General features: G+C 55.4%; 3 protein-coding genes across 3 annotated transcripts; 2 read left to right on the top strand and 1 right to left on the bottom strand.

The window, feature by feature from the left end:
* The first annotated feature begins 82 nt into the window (after positions 1–82).
* Positions 83–2312, top strand: CDKN2D (cyclin dependent kinase inhibitor 2D). Its single transcript, XM_051971517.1, is given in 4 exon segments — positions 83–278; positions 724–862; positions 865–896; positions 1115–2312. Coding segments are annotated over 3 exon segments (501 nt in total). The 5' UTR covers positions 83–278; positions 724–756; the 3' UTR covers positions 1478–2312.
* A 60-nt stretch (positions 2313–2372) lies between these two features.
* Positions 2373–12605, top strand: KRI1 (KRI1 homolog). Its single transcript, XM_051971515.1, has 20 exons — positions 2373–2764; positions 2907–3025; positions 3126–3205; positions 3599–3704; positions 3887–4001; positions 4968–5022; positions 5308–5357; positions 5894–5990; positions 6117–6194; positions 7540–7667; positions 7797–7923; positions 8396–8491; positions 8845–9015; positions 9295–9370; positions 9474–9571; positions 9774–9924; positions 10150–10280; positions 10434–10498; positions 11278–11373; positions 11464–12605. Exons 1-20 carry the CDS (start codon positions 2583–2585, stop codon positions 11882–11884), a joined length of 2442 nt encoding a protein of 813 aa, XP_051827475.1. The 5' UTR covers positions 2373–2582; the 3' UTR covers positions 11885–12605.
* On the bottom strand, positions 12282–17229 carry ATG4D (autophagy related 4D cysteine peptidase). Its single transcript, XM_051971516.1, has 11 exons — positions 17039–17229; positions 16532–16900; positions 16094–16177; positions 15821–15994; positions 15414–15735; positions 15269–15333; positions 14115–14245; positions 13259–13337; positions 13111–13187; positions 12904–13023; positions 12282–12828 (listed from the first exon to the last, which is right to left on the bottom strand). The coding sequence occupies exons 2-11, from the start codon at positions 16845–16847 to the stop codon at positions 12646–12648; spliced, it is 1551 nt and encodes a 516-aa protein (XP_051827476.1). The 5' UTR covers positions 16848–16900; positions 17039–17229; the 3' UTR covers positions 12282–12645.
* Positions 17230–23348: the final 6119 nt, after the last annotated feature.

Here is a 23348-nt window from a genome sequence, read left to right as displayed (position 1 = left end):
CGGCCAATCAGGAGCGACGCTATGGGCCCCTGCTTGCGAAGGCGCCTCGGAGACGCGTCACCATTGGCCGGGACGGAGAACAAGGCGGGGCCCCGAAGGGTCGGGAGCCGGGCAAAGGAGACCGATACAAAGTGTCAATTCGTAAGAAAACAAATACTCGGGGTTCAGAGCGACCCACGTGGGAGCCGCAGCTCCACCCCCTCACGTCCTTTCTCCGGAGGCCGCGGCTGCCGGAGCTCAGAGTGAACCCCGCCCGCTCAGGAGGAGGAGGAGGGAGGGTGAGTTCGGGGGGAGACCCCAGGGGAGCCCGGCCCCCAAGGGGCGGGGGCCGGGCAGGGCTGCAGAGGCGGAGGAGCCGTAGGAAAAGGAGTAGGATTGGACCTCCAGGCTGCCTTCCCAGCCCTCTCTCTCGATCCTGGCTGACAGGTGGGAGGAGCCCGTTGGGGAGGGGTCCGGGTTTGGTTGCAGGCCGCCGGCTTTCCGAGAGACTGAGAAGCCGGTGCTGTGGAGCCTGAGTCGGGCAGGCTCGAGGGGACGGCCTTCTGGCTCCCCCTGCGCTGCTTCCGAACCTCTCCAGGCGCCGGGGGCCCACCGCTCGCCTCCGGAGCCTGGGAGGCTGGGCCGGGCTGGTCTAGGCTGAAGTGAGGGACCCCAGCGCTGCCGGGGAAGGCCGTGGCACGGTACCCACCGGCCTGACCCCGCTCCGCGATCGCTCTCTCTCAGTCGGATCCAGGCTGCCAGGCCTGTAGGTCGGAGATGTTGCTGGAAGAGATAAGCGCCGGCGACCGGCTCAGCGGGGCTGCCGCCCGGGGAGATGTAAACGAGGTGCGGCGCCTCCTTCACCAGGAATTCGTGCATCCCGACTCCTGAACCGCTTCGGCAAGACCGCCCTGCAGGTGGGTTCCTGCCCGGAGGGGATCAAGGGGGGAGGCTGCTAGGGCAGGCTGCTCGGGGGCCTCGCATGGGGGGGAGTGGGAGGCAAGGGGAAACTCACCTCCTCATCCTGGTCTTTCTTCTATTCCTCCCCCTTCGGGCCTGGATGCGCAGAGCCTCTGTATCCTTTCTTTTGCCCCAATCCAACACCTTGTCTCCTCCCGCTGCCTCGATCCCCCAGGTCATGATGTTCGGGAGCTCGCCCATCGCGCTGGAGCTTCTGAAGCAGGGAGCCAGCCCCAACGTCCAGGACGGGTCGGGTACCTCCCCGGCCCACGACGCCGCGCGCACAGGGTTCCTGGACACTCTTCGCATCCTGGTGGAGCACGGCGCTGACGTGAACGTGCCGGACGGCTCCGGAGCGCTGCCTATCCACCTGGCCGTGCGGGAGGGGCACGCCGCCGTGGTCAGCTTCCTGGCCGGGGAGTCCGATCTGCAGCACCGGGATGCCGGGGGCCTCACGCCCCTTGAGCTGGCTCGGCAGTGTGGAGCCGGGCAGTTGGGGCGGATCTTGGAGAGGCACCTCCCTACTCCGTCGTTGTGAATGCGGGGGCCCTTCAGCAACCAGGACAGCTGAATGCCGTTCGGCACTGGTGGGGAGCCCCAGGAAGCCCCGAAAAACAGAAGGGTTGGGGGGGCTCTGTGTCTCTGGGAGGACGAGAGTGGGCAATTCTCTTCCTATTCCATGCCTACCCGAATGCTGAAGGTCCGTCTCCTCCCCGCCCCCGCCCCCACCCCAAGTTATGGTTTGTTGGTGTTATTTGTGTGGTTATTTTCCCCCTTCGGTGTGATGTGAAACTCGGGGGAGAGCAAGAGCTGCAGAGAGCCAAGTGAGCAAGCAGAGACAGTCCGGGACTCCTGGCCCTAGCCAGCTCCTGGATACAGCCCGGAAGGTGGCCTGATAAACGGTTCGGTTCTGCCCCTGCAGCCCCCACCCCTTCGCTTCAAGCTGGCACGGCTCGTGCGAGCTCTGGGCCTTCATGGTGACCTAGGGCAATGCCCTGGCTCTCTCCATCCCCTGCCTGGTCCGCGGCGGCTGGGAGCTCCTCTTTTCCTCCCGCTCTCTTCGCCCCACCCCCACCCCAACACCTCAGGGGATTTCTAGGTTCCCAGAAGCAGCTATCTTTTGGCAAAGTCACCTCAGGGGGGCTGTAGGGGAGAGAAGGGCACTACTTCCTTTTGCAAACCCAGGAACACAATTGAATTGGGGGGGAAACAAAATGAATGGTGGCGGGTGGAGTGTTCCATTTTCTTTCGTTGAAGGCCTCCAGCCTCTTGTACAGAGTTTTTAAAAGATTCTATTTATTATGCTTTCTGAAGAAATGTTGTGTGATAATTTAATGTTTTTAATCATTAAATTAATATTGAGCATTCCTTGACGAACTAGCTTTGGCCGCCTGGTTTTTTTTTGGGGGGGGAGATTAGTATCGAGGAAAAGAGTATTAGTGGGGGGAGGGGCTTCGATTTGGGGGGTTTTGTCTTTTGTGCAGCCTCCAGAGAAGGAGTTCAAAGAATATGTGTGCTGGGGAAGGGAGGTGGCTAGCCCCGGAGGGCGGTGGGGGAGGGCTGGGTGATTCCCAGGGTCCAGCTGGGGTTGGGTGGGGCAGTGGCTTGGGCATCGGGAACGGAAGGGTGGCAGGAAACCGCGAATGGAGCAAGAGCCCCCAGCTGTGCCCTCCGAGTGGCGCTGGGGAGGGGCCAGGACTTCCCCGCACCTAAGTCCCAGTATCTTGAACCTCTGGACCAGCCAGTTCAAAAGAGCATTCATCTTCCAGCAGCTAATCCAGCAGGACGAGGGAGTGGTTCGGGTCTCCCAGGCCCCCCGGGATGGGTAGGAGGCGGCGAGGGGGGAGGGGCGGGAGGGAGTGCGGCTGAGGGGAGAGGCGGGGCTGCCGCTGGTCTGCCCCTTTAAGATCTCCTGGTGGGGAGGAGTCCGCGCCGGCGCAGTGCCGAGCACTCCTTCCCTCCCCCAGCCTGCCGAGTCTCCTGGAAGCCGCCATGCCTGAGCCGCGCGGCCAGTGCGAGCTGCGGGTGAACGAGGCCTTTGCGGCGCGGTACGGACGCTACCGGCAGCGCGAGGAGCTGCAAAAGCGTGAGTGCGGGGCATGCGCAGTGGCAGGCGGCCGGCTCGGAGGGCGGGGGGCCGGCGGGGGCCGGGGGCCGCGCTGACCTTCTTCCCTCCTGTCCCCCAGTAAAGGACCGGTACGGGGATCGCGGGAGCGGCGCCGAGTCCGGCTCCGACTCTGACTCCGACTCCAGTGATGAGCGGGTGGTGAGGACCAGCCCACGTTAGGACCGGCCCCCTAGTCCCGCCTCCTTCCCCACGTGGGGCTGTCTTCCTTCCCCTTCCTCCCTCGGGACCCCAACGAGGGACCCCTCCCCCAGACTCCCTCATTTGGACGTCCAGAATCCCTAAGGTTTTGGCAGCCCGCTCCCACCGAACCATCCCCAGCCGGGCAGCCCCCCGTCTCCCCAGACATCCCCACGCGGACGCCCCTTCCTCCTGCCTGCTCACTACAGCTGAAGAAACTGCTGAATGGATGAGTTGGTTCCCTGTGAAGTTCTCCAGCCCCAAACCCTGTGACCCTAGGGCAGGATGCCCCAGTGGGAGAGGAGGACTCCCTGGGACCCTGTCCCGATCCCTCCGTCTGGATTTGCGTTGTAGGAGTTTGACCCAGAGCTTGACAGGGGCTTTTACCGAACCTTGTCCCTGTTGAAGAAGAAGGACCCCAGGATCTACCAGCAGGGTGCCACCTTTTACAATGAGCCGGGTAGGCCTCTTTCCCCCAGAGCCTGCGGTGAGGATTTGGGGTGGGAGGCGGGCCCTGCTAAAGGGGGCTGAGGAACCCGGGACCGCTGGAGGGCTTGCCTGCCCAAGGAAAGAAGCGATGGGGGCTACGGGGACTCATGCTGCCTCGTTTGTAAAACGTCTCTTTCTGGCCGGGACTCCTAGGATCCTCCTCTTCAGAGGAAGAGGAGACACCCTCGGAGAAAGAGAAGAAAAAGAAGAAAGAAAAGCCCATGTACTTAAAGGACTATGAGAGAAAGGTCATTCTGGAAAAGGAAGGGTGAGTTCTGACACGGTGAAAGGAGTTCTTGGGGTCCGAGCCAAGGGCAGAGCTCTGTCAGCACACACAGGGCTGGACACAGGCAGTGGTTGGCTTTGGGTCATTTTGAGTTGGGCCCGATTCTTCATGACTCCACGTGGGGTTTTCTCGGCAGAGATGTTGGAGCGATTTGTCCTTTCCTTCTCCAGCTCGTTGTACAGATGAGGAAACTGAGGCAAACTGGCTTAAGTGACTTGCCCAGGGTTACAACAGTAGGGTCATTTGGTCCTCACAGCAACCCCGGGGAGCTGCTGCTAGTGTCATCCCCATGTGACGGCTGAGGAAACTGAGGCAGACTGCCCAAGTGACTTGCCAAGATTATTCACGTGTCTGAAGCTGGATTTGAACTTGGGTCTTCCTGACTCGCCCACTGCTGTTCTCCATTGGCTACCAGCTGTAGGGCATGAGGACAGAATGGTAAACTGAGGCACAGCCCAGCTTCAAATTCTTGTTCTCATACTTGGTAGTTGTGTAACTTTAGGGAAAGCCGCTTTATCTCCTATCTCCTAGCCTCAGTTTCCCCATATGTATAATAAATAATCCTTGTGTTTTCTATTTACCCAAGGTGTTGTAAAGAAAGTACTTAAGGTATGATAAAATAACCTCAGAACGGAATTATTGCCATGGAGGCAGTTAGGTGTGGAATTCAGGGACCAGGCTCAGGTCTCAGCATGGGAATATACTTGTAATCTTGGCAAATGATTTTATTTTTTTCAAGCTTCAACTTCCTCATCTGTGAAATGGGTGAATTGAGTTAAGTGATTTCTTAGGTTCCTTTCAGTTTTAAAAGAGTAGTCCTGTAAATCCATTCTGGAGCCCTGAAGGACCTGATATGTGTTCAGTGGCTTTGGCTGGGGTCCTTTTACAAAGTTGGGGAGGAAAAACTGTCCTCACGCACACCCACTGGTTTCCCTGATTTTCCTGCAGGAAATACATAGACGAGGAGGACTCCGACCAGGAAACTGAAAGGCAGAAGCATCAGGTAACACCTCATGTTTGTGGCTGCTGCATGTAGTGTAGCTTCTGGCATACAGTAAGGGCGTAAGAGATGCTTCTTGCTTGGGTGATGGGATGGTCCTGTCTCTTTCAACATTGTTCCTGAATGTGCGTGGGAGATGAACCAGTTCCCTGCTGCTCCTTCCTCAGGGTGGAAGGGGGGACCTGGTCCCAGCAGGGGAGCTGTGTGTCTGGGAGGGGGAAGGGCTCACAGCAGCATCCCTAGGGGCCTTTGCTGCCCTAACAGCACCCCGTTCTCTTTCCTGCCCAGCAAACCACCTCCAGAAGTTACATTGAAGAACAGAAGCGCCTCAAAGAGAGGTACGTTTGGATGGAAGTAAGCCTTTGGGAGAGGTCCACGTGGAGTCTGGTGGGCCCAGGAAAAGGCCAAGCAGAGACTTGAGTTGCAGAGTGTAGCCAGTGTTTCTGCCCCTCTGGGCTTGTTGGGCACGAATGCCACATAGAGGGCCTCCTTGTGTTCTGCTCTCTCCATCCACATCTGGTTTTAAGCCCTAAATGAAGCAGGCTGCCAAAGCTCCCTTTTATATCCTCCCCATCACATAACAGAAATGCCCCAAAGAATTAAAAAGCCTTTTTTTGTAAGGGTTTTAAGACACTTGATTAAACACCATTTAGTCCCTAGGATATTTAAAAAAGAAAACCATTTTTCAGTTTCATGCTCATTACCAGAGAACCTCGGCAGGATAAAGATGTGGGATCCAGGGTAGGCCCCTTCCCTCTGTGAACCCCTCCTGACCTGCGCAGGCCAGGTCTGTGGGGTGGGCCATGGGAGAGATGCAGAGTCAGGGGTCTGGGTAGACCACATCACCGGGCTGAGTCTCCTCTCTCTGGGGCAGCTTCCGGCAGTTTGTCGCAGACAGCGATGAGGAGGAGAGTGCAGGCGAGGGCAGTTCCAGTCTGCTGAAGAAACGGACCAAAACCAAGGAGGAGAAGGTGAGGGAGGGCCCGAGGGAAGGGCGCAGCCAGGGCCCCGTCCTGGGAGGCAGCGGCTGGAGAGGGCAGAGCTTGTCCGCGGGCACAGCTTCCGGTCCGCCTTCATTCTTCTGCCTCTCCTTCCAGGCTCAGGAGGAGGCTGACTATGTAGACTGGTTAAAGGGGCAGAAAGACACTGAAGACAAGGAAGACCTGAAGGAGCTGGTGAGAAAGCTTTTCATTTTAATTTGGTTCAGTTCAACAGACCTGCAAATTCTCTCTGCACAAGGTACCAAAGGTAAAAGATAAAAACTGATCAGCCGTCCTCTTCCTGGGAGGGCACAGTGCAGACAGCGGGGCAGGAAAGGAGAGTGAGGGGCTGCTAGGTGGCCTGGAGAAAGAGCGCCGAAGGCCAGCAGCTGGGGATCTGGGAGGGCGGGGAGCCCGAGCTGAAGCTGGGACAAGGACAGAGTCTGAGAGGCAGAGCGAGGCATACGGGCACTCCGGGCAAATGTTGGGGGGGGCGCAGATGGAGCATCAGCCAGGAGGAAGCGGTTAGTAGGACGCTGAAGGGCGTTAGATGCTAGACCAGGAGTTGGTGCGTTATTCTGCAAGCCCCCCACCCAGTAGAAACCACTTAAGCAGGAAATGAGGAGGTCAGAGGTGTGCTTAGAGATGTCTTTGGCTGCCCTGAAGGATGGATTGTGGGCAGCAGGTGGGGAAGCTCGGAGACAGCGCATCCCCGTGGTCCGGAAGGATCAGTGAGTAACTTAACTAGATTGTGGCCCCGGGAGCAGAGAGGAAGGAATGACTCAGAGGTGGGGAGGTAGGGGAGCTGACTCGTTGGGTGGGCAGAGGGTCCCTGAGGCTTCCACGCCAGGGAAAGGGGGTAGGGGGAGAAGGGTGACAAGGAAGGTATTCATGAGGATGAAGGGGTTCATAGATCAGGGCTTATTAAACGTTTTCTACTCAATACCCCTTTTGCCTGAGAAATTTTTATGTGACCCTAGGTATAGTGTTATGTAAAACAGGTAAGAAATCACACATTTAGTAATAATTTTACAATCTCTACTTTAAGTTATGAGACCCCACATGGTGCTGTAAACCACAGCTTAAGAAGCTGGACCCTAGGTTACTCAGCCTGGGAACCTGGCACCCCGTGGGCAGTGAGCATCAAGTGCCCACCGTGTGTCAGGCACTCCGCTAGGCACAGTTGCAACAGCCACTGCCTGCCTTTATTCTGTGCGGGGGAAGGGCTGCATGGAGTGTTCAGGTTGCCGAGCCCCCTTCAGGGCCGCTCATCCCTCGGTGGCGACTGCCTGGCGCTGGCTCTCACCCGGGCTCCCCGAAGCTGGGAGGGAGACACGGCCTCCTGACCCTTACGGGAAGCTTCCCTTAAGGGTCAGCGCGTGTGGCTTATTGCCCCCCACAGAATCACTGCGGATGTCGGGGCCTCAGCACGGGAGGCCAGACCTTGTCCCTAATGTGCTTAGTGTGCGGGGTTCGGCCTTCTTCTCCCTGAAGATTCTCGGGGAGGAGCAGGTTCAGCTCCCGTCCTCCCCACCCACAGAGCCACCTCAGAGAGTACTGGAGCAACCCTCAGCTGGATGATGGGGAGAAATTCTTGAGAGACTACATTCTGAACAAAGGCTATCTGGAAGATGAGGAGGAGGAAGAGGAGGAGGAGGAGGACGAAGGGTGCGCAGCAGCTTTCCCCTGTCCCTCCGTTAAAGCTGTGGAATGTGGCTGGCACGGGCCTTGGATCTCAGTGCCAGCTCCAGAGGGGCTCAACCCCCATGTTGAGCCTGGCGTCCTCCTTCCCCCCAGGTTTCCAGGTGCTGGAGGGCAGCTGGTGGTGGATGATTCCTCGGATGAGGGGGAGCTGTTCCTGAAGAAGCAGGAGGACTTTGAGAGGAAGTACAACTTCCGCTTCGAGGAGCCGGATGCTGAGCAGGTGAGGGCCCTGAGCTTGGGTCAGCCGCCGTTAGGGGGGCAGGAGCCCTTGTCCGGCCTCCCCTCTCCCGCTGTGGGGCTTCACGCACACAGGAGCCCAACAGGCGTGCACTCTGTGACTAGACAGGGAAGCACCGGTTCTCGGACACTTGCACAGGGCCTGACATGCTAGTTTCTTTCCTATAAAGTAGGAGGCTCGGGCAGGAGCTTGGGGTACGAGGGAGAGAGCCTCCTGCAAGCAACCCCCGAGACTCGTCTTCACTGTGGGAGGACAGGCGTTCCCTTTCTAGGTCTTAAACCAGCGTGTAATGTGTGGTCCCGGCTCCCAGGGCTGTTGTGAGCGAAGCACTGTCAGGGCGAGTTGTTGCTCCGCGCTGTCCCTTCCCACCCAGCTCCTCCCGGAGGAAGGGGGCAAGGAGGGCCGCGGCCCCCTGGACGTGGCTCAGGCCAGTGGCCTTCCTCCTCCTTCACAGGTAAAGACCTACCCCAGGACCATCGCCTCCTCTGTGCGGAGGAAGGATGAGCGGAGGAAGGAAAAGCGGGAGGCGACCCGGGAGCGCAAGAAGAAGGTAAGGAGCTCGGGGGCTGCCCTTGGGGACCCTGGCCCGGAGCGGAAGTGCGCACCTTGGGCCTCACTTTCCCTGTTTGTAAAAGTAGGGGCGTGGCCTAGAGCAAAGCTTCTCTAAGTGTGGGTCACCATCTCAGGTGGGATCTCATGACAACGTGGGAGTGGTGAAATCTTGATTCCTGTTTGGTTTGTCTGCCTGTTTTATGTACCTGAATCACGTAAAAATGTCTCGGATGCACAGGGCCCATGAGGCCCCGGAGTAGGGGACCTCGGAGACCCTCCCCGTAGGCCTGTGAGCAGGAGCCCCGCGGCGGGGCAGACAATGGGGTCTGCAGCCTTTCCTCCCTCCAACAGGAGAAGCTGAAGAAGCAGGAAGAATTGAAGCAGCTGAAAAATCTGAAACGCCGAGAGATTCTAGACAAACTGGAGAAGCTGCGGGAGATCACAGGCAACCAGGCCGGGGCCTTCGAGGAGGCCGACCTGGAGGGAGATTTTGACCCCGCCATGCATGACCAGCTCATGCAGGTAAGGCCCGGCCCTGCGCCTCTGGGCTAAGCCTGACCCAGGCCACGGGGAACGGCCGATGGGCTCTCGCCGGGCCCTCTCAGCTTAAACGCTCGGCCGGCCCCTCCCCTCTGACTCCTCGCCTTTGGGCTCAGTGATGGGTCCCAGCTCTGCTCCCCCCTCAGACCCCGCGTTGTGATTGTTGAGGAGATGGGCCGAGCCCCTGCACAGTGCTGGGCACAGTGCTGCTACTCCGGATGGTCAGCGTGCTCTTTGACCTTCTCCCTCCCCCTTTTGCAGAAGTGCTTTGGAGAGGAGTACTACGGCATTGGAGAGGAGGAGAAGCCGCAGTTTGAGGAGGAGGAGGGCTTTGACGGTGAGTCTTCTTTCCCTGTGTCTCCGGCCCCTTCCGTCCAAACCCTGGAGAGGGTGGGTGCTGACCAAGCAGCTGACCCTCCCCCCTTCTTCTGTCAAACCAGATGAATGGAACTGGGACACGTGGACAGGGGCCGAGGAGGATGGGCCCTGGAGAGAGGAGGAGGCGGCGGAGCCCCACTGCGAGGACCCCGACTTCATTGTACGTTTTCCCTGACCCCATGGGTCTGAGCGGCCAGCCCGTGCTTCCTGCAGAGAGGCAGATGGCTGGAGAGATCCCAGAGCCCCCCTCCTGGGCCGGCCTCCCTACGTTTCCCCGCTGCCATCCCTCTGGCTTGGGAGAGCTTGTCTGGGCCCTCCCCACCCCCCAAGCCTCTTGTGACCCACAAGAACCTTTCTGGCAGATGGACGCAGATTATGACCCCAGTCAACCATCTGTCAGGAGTGGGAAGAAGAAAAAAAAAAAGTGGGATGTACCGCTGACTGGCAAGAAGAGGCGGCGGAAGTCCCACTTTGCCGAAGTTGTCAGCCAGGACAGGCCTGTCTTTGACCCTGGTGAGACCCAGAGTAATTTTTCCCTATAATTGTCTGATGTTGGGCGGCAGAGTCACTGGCGGAGGGCTTAGCCCCCACCGCCCTGAGCTCCCAGAGGCCAGCTCTCCGCACCTGCCTCCGGTGCTTAGTGAGAGGAGCTGGGCCCTGGGCCAGGCCTCCTGTCCATCCCCCACTCCGGGGGAGGCGGCCCGAACCTCTGAAAGGGCCCCTGCTCTGTCTGGCTAGAGAACAAGACCTTTGAAGAGTACCTGGACGAGTACTACAGGCTGGACTACGAGGACATCATCGACGACCTGCCCTGTCGCTTCAAGTATCGCTCCGTCGTGCCCTGCGACTTTGGCCTGACCACAGAGGAGGTAGCCAAGCTCCCCGGCCCACCCCCTTCTCCCTCCATCCGCCTGGGCCCAGGGAGGCCGTGGGACCCTCAGGGAGGCCGTGGGACCCTCCGGGAGGCTATGGGACCCTCCGGGAGGCCGTGGGACACCGAGTGTTCCTTTCTGCCCGTGCAGATCCTGGCCTCGGATGACAAGGAGCTCAATCGCTGGTGTTCCCTCAAGAAGACCTGCATGTACAGGTGAGGCCGCCGCACGGGGGCGCTGACGCTTGGTGGGGGGGGGTGGCTGTGGACCCCTCCTGCTCTTTTTCCTCTTCCCTCCGCCCCACTTTGAGCCCTTTGCTGCACCCCTCACTTTTGCCTCCCCTCTGTGCCCTGTGACCAGCCCAGGGCCGGGCTCCACTCTTCTCCCCTGGATTACCGCCATGATTGTCCACCAGTCCTGTCTCTTGGCTCGCCACCTCTCATGCACACCCCTCATCAGAAGTCTGGGGGATGCCCCCAGCCCTGCACGGATGGCCCTTCAGCCTCGCCGTCTGGCTCTCATTCTTTGGCCTTTGTTCACGCTGGGTTCTCTCCTCAGCTGGAGTAACTCCTCCGGGCCCCCAGCCCTCTCTAAAGTCAATCCTACCTTCTAAAGCCCACTTCTGAGGAGGGAGCCTTCCACGAGCCTCCTGGCTGAAAGCGAGCCCCCCAGCCCCCTCTTAGCTCTCTGATTGTGCTTGAGGTCCAGAGCCAGTTTCTTAGCCTAAGGTTTGTGAACCTTTAACACATTTGGATAAGCATCCCTTGTAATTCTGTGTATTGTGCTTTACACATTCAGAAAAATTATTTTGAGATGGGCTAAGAAACCCTGGACTGAAGCTCCTATGAACGAGCTGGCCACCTCCTAAAATAGATTGTAAGCTGCTTGAGAATAGGTCTTATGAGGGGGCGGGGGCAGATTACTGAAAGCCCTTCAGGCCTGGGGGGCTGTCGGAGCCCTGGCTGATGGGGCCCAATGGGTCTGGGCTCTGCAGATCCGAGCAGGAGGAGTTGCGGGAGCAGAAGCAGTACAACCTGAAGGCAAAGAACATTCGGAAGAAGCAGCAGATCCTGCAGTCTCTTGCCCAACTGTGAGTCACATGGGTTTGGGGGATCCAGCAGAGTGGGCCCATTCCTGATCAAGGGCCACAGAGCAACCTTGGGCTTCTTGCTCTCTGCAGGACTGAGGAGACTTCTGATCCAGCACACCCACTCAGGAAACGCCAAGGACCGGAGGCCCTAGATGAGAGCCGGAAGAAGCCCAAGCTGGAGGGCACCTCTGAGGAGGAGGAGGAAGAGGACTTCCTGGTACCCAAAGCCAAAAGCATGGCCCCTCTTGCTGCTGCAGAGACCCAGGAGAAGCCAGATGGGACTGGGCCATCATCTGGGCCACAGGTGGCCCCACCTCCAAGACCCAAGAAGAGTCTTCGGAGCAAGAAAGGGAGACTTCTGGGACCCCGGGTGAAGTTGGGAGGCTTCGAGTTCAGCCACCAGAGATTGCAGGCCTATGGGCTAAATGCAAAGCGGCTGCACTACCGGCAGCTGGGCCGGGAACGGAAGAAGCGGGCCCGAGCCCGAGCCCAGCCCCAGGCCCAGGCCTGACTCTCCCAGCTTTCCTGTCCCCTCAGCTGCCTTTAGGGTGAGGGGAGGGCTAGGAATGTCAAATAAAAGTAGGTTTATATATAACACTGCTACTGAGGGGCACTTGCTGAGCAAGTCTGGGCCAAGCACTTTCTCCCTGTGTGACCTTTCTTTTGGGGGGGCCCCATTCTAAATGACCTCCAAGGATCTTTTCGTACTTGATTCTGAGGTAAATGGCCTCGAAGATCTAAATTCTCAAGTCTCTGTGATGCTGTTTTCTAGGCCTGGGAGGTAGTGGGGCTGGGTCACCTTTTTGGGGACAGGCTTCCTCCTTCTCCTGGCTCCAAAAGGCACAACTGTCAGCAGACTTCCTGCCCTCTGCCCACAGCCTGCCCTAGGAAGCAGCTCAATGCGCTCAGACACTTATCAAGTAGAGCTTTAATTTCATCCTTGGGCCACAACCCAGCCAAAGGGAAGGGAGAGCCCAGCCCCCCCACTTCCCCCTCTCCAGCCCAGGCTGATTTCCAGTGGAAACATGTTGCTACAGCAGAATCACAGTTTTGCGCTCCGGTCACCCCCATGCACTGGGGGGGTGGGGGGTGAGGGAGGGGGCCGGAGTGCTTTAAAGGTGTTGGGGATCAGTAATCAGCCCCAACCCCCAGTGAGCCTGAGAATATTGCTACCCCCTCCATCTGCAGGGCAGCTCTATCACATGTATATAAATAAAAAATATATATATGTATGTACGTATATATTACAGACGCCGCTTCCCCTTGTCCCTGCTATAAAAACACGAAGTCCTCTGAGCTGGGCCTTTTGGCCTTGCCCAGCTTCCCGGCTTGGGGCAGCCGGAGGCTCTGCTGGGTGAGCTGGGAGCAGACCTCCTCCAGACCGTACTCCTGGGCATGGCCCTCGGACAGCGTGAACATGGGGTACCGCTCCGTGGCCGAGGAAGAGTTGAGAACCTGCAGGAGAGCCACGGTCAGAAGGGCTGCAGGCGTCCGCCACCCCCCGCCCCAGCCCCAGCCGGGCCAGCTCACCCGGGTCAGCTCCAGGCACAGCAGCTCAAACTCCTTTCTGTTGCCAGCATAAAAGCCAATGGTGCAGCTGGGGTCCATCCGACTGAAGGCCATCTTGCGGGGAGACGTGCAGTGGAAGGACTGCAAGCCAGAGGGAGGGTTTGGGCCTTTGGGCCGCGCTTCCCGACCTCCCGGCCCCTCCCCGGCCCGGCCCAGCACCTCACTGACCTCCAGGGGGAAGCTCTCTTGGGAGGTATCCACGAAGGGCTGGCAGTAGTGGGGGTCGAGGTAGAGCAGAAAGTCATCTGTGGAGGAAGCAGGCAGTGAGGTAGGGGGCGGGGAGGGGACAAGGGCGGGGAGGGGAGGCGGCACTCACCCTGATAGCCAATGAAGTAAAGCGAGTGCCGGGGCTTCCCGCCGATGATTCCGATGCAGAGTTCTAGCCGCAGGAGTTCCTGGGGAAAGGGGAAAGGGGAAGAGACGGGGCTCAGGGCCGGCCTTCCTCCGGCGGTGGCCCCCTCAGAGCTCGGGAGAGGGGACTGGGAGAGCACACGGGCAACAGGAAAAGCAAGCGGTGTCAGTTCACCTTGAGCAAGTACTCTCATTCCTCCAGAGACGGCCTCTAGGCCCTTTCCAGATCTAACTCTACACGCTTACGACAACTGGGGTTAAATAAGTTGCCCAATGTCCGGCAGCCAACAAGTGTCCCAGGCCGGGTGCTCCAGCCGCTTCACTACCTGGCTGCTCCTGCTGCTCTGAGTCAGACTGGGAGCTGGAAGGGACTTCAGAAATTGCCTCCTTTAGTCCCCTCCTTTTATGGGGCAGGAAAAAGGACCAAGAACCAAAAAGTCACTCTAGTAGCCAATAGGGCAGCTGCGCATTTAGCCCCTGGCTATCTCCATTGCCCCACTGTCTCATGCTAATAAAAATGGGACATCAGGACTCAAGGGTGAATGCAATGGCCCAGGAGAGAGGATCCAAAGCCAGGTGATGGGTACTGAAACAGTTTTGTTGTTTTAAAAAAATAGGGAGGACCCAAGTTCAAATCCAGTCTCTGATACTCATTAGCTGTGCAAGTCATTTAACCCTAGTTGCCTCCCAAAAAATCCAAATAAGAAAATGAGAGACAGCTTTCCTCGAGGAACAGAGCAGAGTCTGGAAGGGTGCGGGATCCCCAGAGCCCCAAGTACCCTTCTCCCAAACCACTTAAAAGGGTTACCAAGGACTCCTACCTTGACACAGGGCACGTACACAGGGTTGAGAGTCTCCCCACCCAGCCTCACTGGCACCAGGATGACGATGGACTTCCATTCAGTGCTCGGGTCCGGCTGGGCCACTAGCTGGGCCACGTCTGCCTTATAGACTGAGAAAACATGAACACCATTAGAGAAGCAAGAGTAATGGGGTATGAGGGAAGGGGCAGGATGGGAGCTCAGGCAAATGTCAGTTCTGTCATTCTTACCTGTGTGAATCTGGATAGATTTTTCTCCTCTGTAAAATGAGGGGATGGGTCCAGCTAATTTCTAGGGTTTTATTACGTATGCAAAGTAGATCTCTGTACTACTAAGAGTGTGCTTCTGGCAAATGAACAGCCTTTAGCTGCCCTGTTTTGTAAGCAGTCCTTCCTTACCCTGACTGACTTTTCTGTCTCCTTCCTCCTTATCAGGCCTCCCTTCTCCATGTCCCCTGCCCTTTCTAATCAGCCTGAAGCTGGGGAACCAGATAACCAAGCTTGCTCTGACTGTGCATAAAGTGAGAATAACAGGTTCTGAGTCAGGGCCTCTTCTGAGAAGAAGGGACAGTTTTATCTCCTTGGCTCTCTAGTTTCCCTACGCAGACATGCTCCCTCCAGGGTCCTGGTAAAGGCCCAAGAACTTTTGATTCTTGGAAGAATTTCCTGCCCTCTTTCACCACAATCCTGGAATGTGCTCGCTTCTAAGATTGTTGGGATTCTAAGATTTTCACTCTCCCTACAACTTCCTTGCCTCTTTGCTCATGGATGGCTCCATTCTCCTCAGTGGCCCAACCTGGAAAACTGACTTGTCGAATCCAATCAGCTCCTATCCCTTGAATCCTATCCAATCTTCCTTCTATCCGGCCTTGCCCTGACAATTCCACAGGCCTAGCTCAGGCCCTCATCACCTCTCAAATCTGGAATACTGTTCTCCATCTTTGGATCCTCAGCACCTTGTATCAGGCTTAAAGAACTGAATTAAATCATTTTTATTTTAAAGATGGGCAAGTTCAGGCCCAGAAAGATGACTAGGGCCTCAGCTCTAGAAACCTTAGTCCCTGACTCTCACCATCATACTCTTCCTACCACGAGAGGTTGTGAGCAATGGGAAAATAGGTGAAGTGTCTGCCTGGGCCTCCGGGGGCCCCTCACCTGTACAATCCTGAGAAACGTACACCTCCAGCTGGGCCACCTCTGAGCTGCTCTCCACGGCTTTCCTGAGGACGAGAGAGCAGCCCTGAGCTCCAGCAGCGACCCCAGCTCCCACCGCTGCCTCCCAGACCAGTGACTACTTCACCTGAGGATGTGAGCCACCACGGAGGGACCATACCAGTCTCCTGCCCTCTTGCCCGAGCTTCGGCCCAACTCTACCAGCCGGTGCAAGCCAAAGGGAGCCCCGGGCTGATCGGCAAACCAGGAAACAATGCGCCTGTGCTGCTCCTCCTGCTCAAACTCCCTGGGGCTCAGGGCCCCGCCGCTGGTCCAGGTGGCCCGACTTAGGCCCAAGGCTGGCGAGGGAACCCGCTGCCAGCTTGCTCCGGCCCGAGAAGGAGACATGGTTCTGAGGAGCTCAGACTCCCTGGGGCCGGGGTGTAGAATAGCTTCTGACCAAGTCCAATCTGTCAGAGGGCAGCGGGTCAGGCCAGCCGAGAGCCCTCATGGCCATCCCTCTCTTCCCCCTCGGAATCTCCCACTAAGACTCACCCCTGGAGAAGAAGTGCAGAAGCAGGCCCTGGGCTAGCAGCATCTGCCCACTGCGCAGCATACAGCCCCAGCCACAGTCTGAGGTCAAGCTGCCCCCCTCCAGTGGAGGGAAGTCCCTCCTGTATGTGAGCCACAGGCGGGAGACAAAGTCCCTCTGAAACCGCTGGATGTCCCCTAGGGAGAAGCTCGACTTGCAGGAGCCACGGAGGACCCTGATCCCTGCCCAAAGGGAACCGGTCTGGACGGCTCCCTCCCCGGCCCTGCCATGCTCACCTTCCCCCTCAAAGCGATACCGGCGGCCACACAGGTGCACAGTAGACAGCTTGCTAAAGCTGGTCTTGGTTCGAACCGTCCAGCCTCAAGGAAGGATAGGCGGGTTGCAGGGGAAATGTGGGAAGCAGAGACCCAGAGGGACAGCCGGCCTGTGGACCCCCTCCCTGGGCAGGCAGGGTACCCTGAAAGCTGGGGGCCTCCCCCTCAGAGTCTCAGCACTTAGCAGGACTGCCCTCAGGGGGCCAGGGAGCCTTACCTCTCCCTCCCAACCCATTCAGTCCTCACCTTCCCGGACTCAGCCTCCGCATGCCCCCAGTGCACTGGGCACGGCGCCCCCCCTCCAGCTCTCCTAGTGCCGCCCCACTAACGTGCTCACCCCAGGGGCCCGCGCTTGCTTCTCGGGCGCCGAAGCCCTCGCCCCCCAAGCCCCGTCCTCACCATACTTGATATTGTTCCAGGCCGAGAGGAATTTGCTCTTGAACTTGTCCACCTCGTCCGGCTCACTGGGGGGAGCAGGACCTGGGGGGGCCGAAGCAGCTGCTCCGGCTGCTGCCACTAGGCCATTGTGGCCTCCTTCACCTCCTCTACCTCCTCCTCCTCCGCCTCCGCCACCACCTCCGGACCCGGACCCTCCTCCGGCCGGCGCCAGACCCCGAGCTCCGGGGGCCCGCGGCGGCTTCCTGGCCTCGGGGCGGCACACCTCGTCCTGGCTCCCGCTCCTGTACTGCACGGCGGCGGGCGACACGGAATTCATGGGCCTCGGTCCGGCTCCGGCTCGGGCTCCGGCTCTGCCCAGCTGCCGCAGGGCTGTGGGCGGGAGAGCCGGGGCTGGGCCGAGGGCCGGGACATGGGGCCGAGGGCTGCCGGGCATTCCCGGGGTCCCGGGGTCCCTCCTCCTCCGCTCTCCCCCGCCCTCGCTGGCCTGCTCCGCCCCGCCCCCTCTACCTGGGCGCTCATGCCCCGGTAGGGGCAGGAGCGGGAAGAAGCGGCCGCGGCTCACTCGGACTCGGAGCCCAGCCCGGCCGCCGCTGCAGCCCCGCGCCTGGCTCTGGCTCTCGTGGGGGGCCTGGCTCCGGGGGCTTCGGCGGCTCCGGCTGCGCTCGCCAGCGCCATCTTAGCGGCCGCCGCTCGGCTCCCGGAAGGCCGGGTCCTGCGAGGCCCCGCCCCGGGCCCTGCCCCGGCCGCTGACCCGCCGACTGGGAGTGCGGTGGGAGGGGCAGGCCGCGATTGGGGACTCCCCGGGGCGTTGTAGTCTGCGGCGAGGCGGGGCTCTGGCTTGGCTCCGTGCTTGGCCGTGCCCCGGGCGCGGACCTGAGTCAAGCGGAACTTGGGCCACTCTCAGGGGCTGGGACTAAGGTCAAGGGGAGCCCAAGCGGGGCCAAGGCCAAGGGGAGCCGGGGCGAGGCCGGGGGCGGGGAGAGGTTGGAGCTAGGTCTGGAGGAGCTGAAGCTAGGCCGGGCTTCGGTGCGAAGCAGCTGCTGACGGGTGGGGGGGACGAACTGGAGGCGGGGCGGAGCTGGAGCGGGGCTGGGCTCTGAAGTGCCACCCTGGAGTCAATGGAAGTCTCTGCGAGACGGAGGGGAACATTAAGAGAGGATCAGGGACTGTGGCCCGGGTCGGTGCTGGAACCGTGCGAGTTAGGGGGTCCCAAGGCCGGACCTGAGCCCGGCAACCTGGGCTCATTCCGGATATCGTAGTGGTCCAGAGCAGGGGACCCAGCTAACCCAGGCGCGGCGCCCCCAGAGCCTGGTCCCGCTCCAACGCACCCAGCCCCGACCCGGGCTCGGACCTGGTGCTCGCGGGCACCGGAGCCGACTCCAGCGGAGTCAGGGACATATCCGTCGGACCCGGGATAGCTCGGGGCGGGTCCAAGGCCAAATCTCGCCCAGGAACTAAAGCCCGAGAGTCTGAAAGCCGTTAGGGGTGGATAGCGCCGGTCCTGGGCAGGGGGCGCTCTTGGAGTGTGAGACGAGCCAGTCCCGGCGGCTTCGCCCCTTCATTTTCTACCGTCCCAGAGTCCTCTCCGTTCCCACTTCCCCCAGGCCAGCCCTTCCTACCCTTAATCGGGACAATTTCAACTTCCTCCTAACCTGCCTCAGAGAGCCCGTGTTCTCTCCCCTGCTGAACTACCCCGTGCAGGGAGATGAATAACCCTTCCTCAAGGACAGTGTGCTCCTCTCACTGCTCCAGAACCTTCAGGAGCCCCACATTGCCCACAGAATAAAATCCAAGCATCTTAACTTGGGAAGCCATCGCAATGTTTCCAGTCCCTTGGAATCTTTCAACTAACATCTGTTAAAGACCCACCGTGGGAAACCTCAGCTTCAGCTTCCTCCTCTGACCCCTACTGGCCCTGGGCGGAACTTCTCAGGGCACACGATAACAGAGAGGGGACTGAGTTGCATCTCGGGTCCTATCCCTACGGCCTATTCAAACTACCATATTACTCTAAAGTTTGCCAAATGCCTTTAGGTAACAGAGTTTTTGAGAACAAAATGATAACTAGGTAAAGTGCTTTGTAACTTTAGGATCTTTGATATAGAGACAAAGACACCTTTACTTTAGTGGTCACTTAGTTCAACCTTCCCTCCTCTCCCATTTTATAGTGGAGGAGCCTGAAATCTAAAGATTTCAGTATTTATAGTGACAGAGACCAGATTTGAATCCAGGACACTCACAAGTCAGTGTTCTTTCCATTGTACTGCCTTGCCTAAAAGCACCATATCAATTGCACCCCCTTCTCTCACTTACCTGGCCATAACCCTTCTTACACTGAACTTTTCTGTAATGGCCTTCTGACATTTCCATTTTTCATTGCTTCAAACCAAATGGAATCTGCATTCTCTCCAGTGTGGGCTTCTTCAGGGCAATAAACAGAGCCCACCCATACCTTCCCATCCATATTTTCCCATAAGGCCACTCAGTATCTCAAAGGCCTTCCTCTATTCATTTTCCTGGGGGGGCCATCGCTAGTGGTCCTTCCCCATGTCTTACCACCATACATACTCCTGTGACTCCGTAGGAGAGAGTGAGATCAATGTCTTGCAAGTCAAGACATCACCCTCGTGATGTCACTGATTTTCCAGAACAAAGGATGAACAGCAATCTGTTTACCTGAATTAGAGACTGGCTTCTTTCCAGTCATAAACTTCCTTTCCTAACCTATTATATCTCTTACTCTGCTCCTCCTGGTTAGGTCATTCTTGGAAATGCACCCATCTGAATGCGCCTGCCATGTAGTTCTCAATGGTCCTTTGGGTCAGCAGCAACTGATTCTTTGGAAACTGTGGCTGTCATGTGATGTCAATGAGAGGATGTTTGTATGTAATACAATACAAAAAGGAATGAAACTTTTGTGTTGATCAGTTAGTATCCTTAAAATTCAGAAATTTCTCAAACAGATCTTCCATTACTCTTATTGGATTTTAGGTCTAATTCATGGGTGATGAATGCTTGCCCCAGATATATTTACCGTTGTTTAGTCATTTTTCCAGTCATGTTCAACTCTTCATCATCAAAATCCCCCATTTGGCAGTTTTCTTGGCAAAGATACTGAAATGGGCTGCTACTTCCTGCTTCCATTCATTTCACAGATGAGGAAACTGAAGGAAACAGGGCTAATTGATTTGCCCTAAGTCACGCAGCTAATAAATATCTGAGACCAGATTTGAACTTAGGAAGAAGATTTGTTCAAATTTTAGACCCAATACTCTATTCACTCTGCCACGTAGTTGCCTAACTTTAGATGTACAAATGAGAACCACACTCAAAGCTTTTCCAATAAGTATCCAGGTGGCACATTGGATAGTGCTGGACCTGCTGGAGACGAAACTCCTGAATTCAAATCCAGCTTCAAACATAAACTCTGTGATCATGGACCAATCATACACCTTTGTCTGCTCAGTTCCTCAGCTGTAAAATGGGAATAATACATCTCAATAACCTATGAGAATCAAATGAGAACATTTGAACATTTCCAAATGGATAAAATTCGAATTAGCACATGACCTGCCACATAGTAGGAGATATATAAATGTTTATTCCCTTCCTCTTCCCTTTCAACAAGATAGAAAACTACCCAAACGGTCTCTTCTGGCATAAAGTTCAAGAGCCCAATTATCTCTATAACATGATGACTCAGCAGAGCAGGATCTTCTATGAAGAAATCCCCCACCCAGCTGCCAAAGTAACCTCTGGAAACACAAGTTTTACCAATTTCCTTGCTCAAAAATGTTCAGTGGCTCCCTATTGCTTGTAGGGTAAAACTAACTGCTTCCCACAAGGTGGCTCCAACTTACCTTTCCAGATGAATTTCACCTCCTCTTCAGTTCCCTACATTCCAGCAGAACTAGATACCTAGCTGAATCCCAGGCTCTAAAGCCATTTCCCACCTCTTTGCCTTTGTACAAAAGCAATCTGTCCTCCATGCCCAGAATGCCCTCTCCTCAATCTTGCCTTTCTGGCACAGCAAATAAGCATCAGGAAGAGGAAAGTTCAGATCTTACTTCTGACACTTCCTAGCTCGGTGTCGTAAATAAATCGAGCCTCAGTTTCCTCATCTGCAAAATGGGGAGGAGGCTGGTAGGGAAGAGGCATCCCTCTCTAAATCTCTGAGTTTCCTTCAAGGCTCTGCTCAGGGACCATCTCCTCCCCCAAACCTTCCCTGACTGTTAGTGCTAATTAGTTAGCATTAGCTCCATCTTCAAAGGATCTTATACTTGTTTGTTTATGTACATGTCTTGCTCCCCCATCCAAATAGCAAGCTCCCTAAAGACAAGGATTGTTTGGATTGTTTTTTTTTCCCCCCAGGAGCTGGCATAGTGCCTGTGAATTTTTTTCTGATCTAGATCTATGATTTCATCCTGTAACCTGAAATTGGAAGAGAAACTCCCCTGGTAAAGGTGGAGGGGAAACTCCTCTGCAGTGTATAAGCAGAGAGAGTTTACCTGAGATTCTGAAAAGTTGGGTTTCTCTCCTGGCATCCAAGAGCTAGTATGTGTATGTCAGAGAGGCAGAACTCGGGACTGCCTGGCTCCTCCCACAATGCCATATTCCCTCCTTTGCAAAACTAGCATTTATACAACAGCAATAAGGTGGGCAAAGAGTGTTTTTCAAATGTCTTGCTCGCTTCTCAAAACAGCTTGAGAAGGTAGTTACTATTCCTGTCTTCACTTTACAAATGAGGAAATTGAGGCAGCTGGGTCAGAGTTAGTAAATTTCTGGTACTGTGGTCTTTCTGATTCCTGGTCCAACACATGTAGCAGGTGCCCAATTACTGTTTGCTAATTGAATTGCTAGACTTACAAGTACAGCTATCCTGATACAAGATGGAATGGGAACAGGTCACTTTGTTCTTGACTTATACACATCGAATGAAATGTCATCACAGTGATCAGTATAGGGCTCTTCACCTCCTACCAAACCACATATTAAATTTGCAGAGCTCCACATAGTAGTAATTGCAGTCTCGGTATTAACTGATTCAGAAAATACAAGATGGTTAAAAAAAGTTGTGTTGAGTTTAGAAATGCTTTAAGGTGAATCTGCCTATATCAATCAAATCCATTATCTGGATTTGAAAAATCATAACTATGTGTGAGACAAAAAATTTACTTGCTTTTTTTATGATGCTAAGATATCCTGTCTAATTTGCCCACACTATCAAACGGGGGGTGCTTACCTAAATCTCGGCTCAAGGAAACGTGGAAATAACTTTAGGGCTCCCCATAGACTGTGAATCCCTTGCCTTATACCCTATCTCCTGGGAGTTCACAATCTCATTGGACAGTCAGAAGAGGATGAAGGAAGGATGAAAACATACAGTAAGCACCTACTATCTGGTAGCCATTGCAGAACAGAAGAAATTAAAGCCATCTATAGTGATCTGGAAAAAAAAAATGCTCTAAATCACTATTGATCAGAGAAATGCAAATTAAAATAACTCAGGGACTACCTCAGACCTCTCAGATTGGCTAAGATGACAGGAAAAGATAATGATTAATGTTGGAGGGGATGTGGGAAAAATGAGACATCGACGTATTGTTGGTGGAGTTGTGAAATCCAACTATTTTCAAGAGCAATTTGGAACTATGCCCAAAGAGCTATCAAACTGCATGCCCTTTGATCCAGCAGTGTCTCTGCTGGGTCTGTATCTCAAGGAGATCATAAAGGAGGCAAAGGGATCCACATGGGCAAAAATGTTTGTAGCACCCCTTTTTGTGACATCAAAGAATTGGAAAATGAGTACATGCCCATCAATTGGAAAATGACTGAATAAGTTATAGTACATGAAAGTAATGGAAGATTGTTATTCTATAAAAGATGATGAAAAGACTGATTTTAGAAAGGCCTGGAAAGACTTAGAAGAACTGATGCTGAGTAAAGTGAGCAGAACCAGGAAAATATTGTGCACAGTAGCACTAAAACTGTGATGATTAACTATGATAAATTTGGTTTTTCTCAGCAATTCAGTGATCCAAGGCAATCCCAATAAACTTCAGATGGAAAACACTATCCACTTCCAGAGAGAAAACTAGGGAGATTGAATATAAATCAACACATGCTACAAGTGAACACATATTCACTTTTTCTTTTTCTTTTGTTCCCCCCCACCTTGGGGTTTTTCCCTTTTGTTCTGATTTTTCTTTCCCAACATGATTCACAAGGAAATATATAAAAATGATTTTACACATTTAACTCCCCCCCAATGTTGTTTTTTATGTGTAACTGGGGAAAATTTTTAAAAGGAAGAACAGAAAAGCTGAGTGGTTTTGAAAACAATGTATTACATAGATTTTTCTTGAAATGGAAATTTATTGTTTATATTGAATCTTATGTTCTGCTGTGTAGATGAAAAGTTTTCTTTTTCTTTTCTCATTTTGTCTTTAAGTTTGAAAAAGGATAAAAAGTTAAAAATAAGTTTCCCCCTTGCGGCAGGTAGGTGGCCCAATGGATAGAGCATCATCCCTGAAGTCAGCAGGACCTGAGTTCTTCCCAGCTGTGTGACCCTGGGCAAGTCACTTAACCCCAATTTCCTCGGGGTGGGGTGGGGTGGGGGGAATCTGCCCCCTCTACTATGAGGACAGGGAGAGTGAAAAAAATTTTTTTCTCACTTAATCCTCACAACAACCCTGGGAGGTAGATGCTGTGATCATTCCCATTTTACAGATGGGAAAAATGAAGGCGAAACCTCCCTAAGCTCACATGGCCAGTAAGTGCTTGAGGCTAGATTTGGAATCTTGCCTCTATTGCAGAC

Source organism: Antechinus flavipes, chromosome 1 (assembly GCF_016432865.1).
Source record: "Antechinus flavipes isolate AdamAnt ecotype Samford, QLD, Australia chromosome 1, AdamAnt_v2, whole genome shotgun sequence".
Taxonomy (NCBI): Eukaryota; Metazoa; Chordata; class Mammalia; order Dasyuromorphia; family Dasyuridae; genus Antechinus; species Antechinus flavipes.
This window is presented reverse-complemented; position numbering and strand designations above follow the sequence as displayed.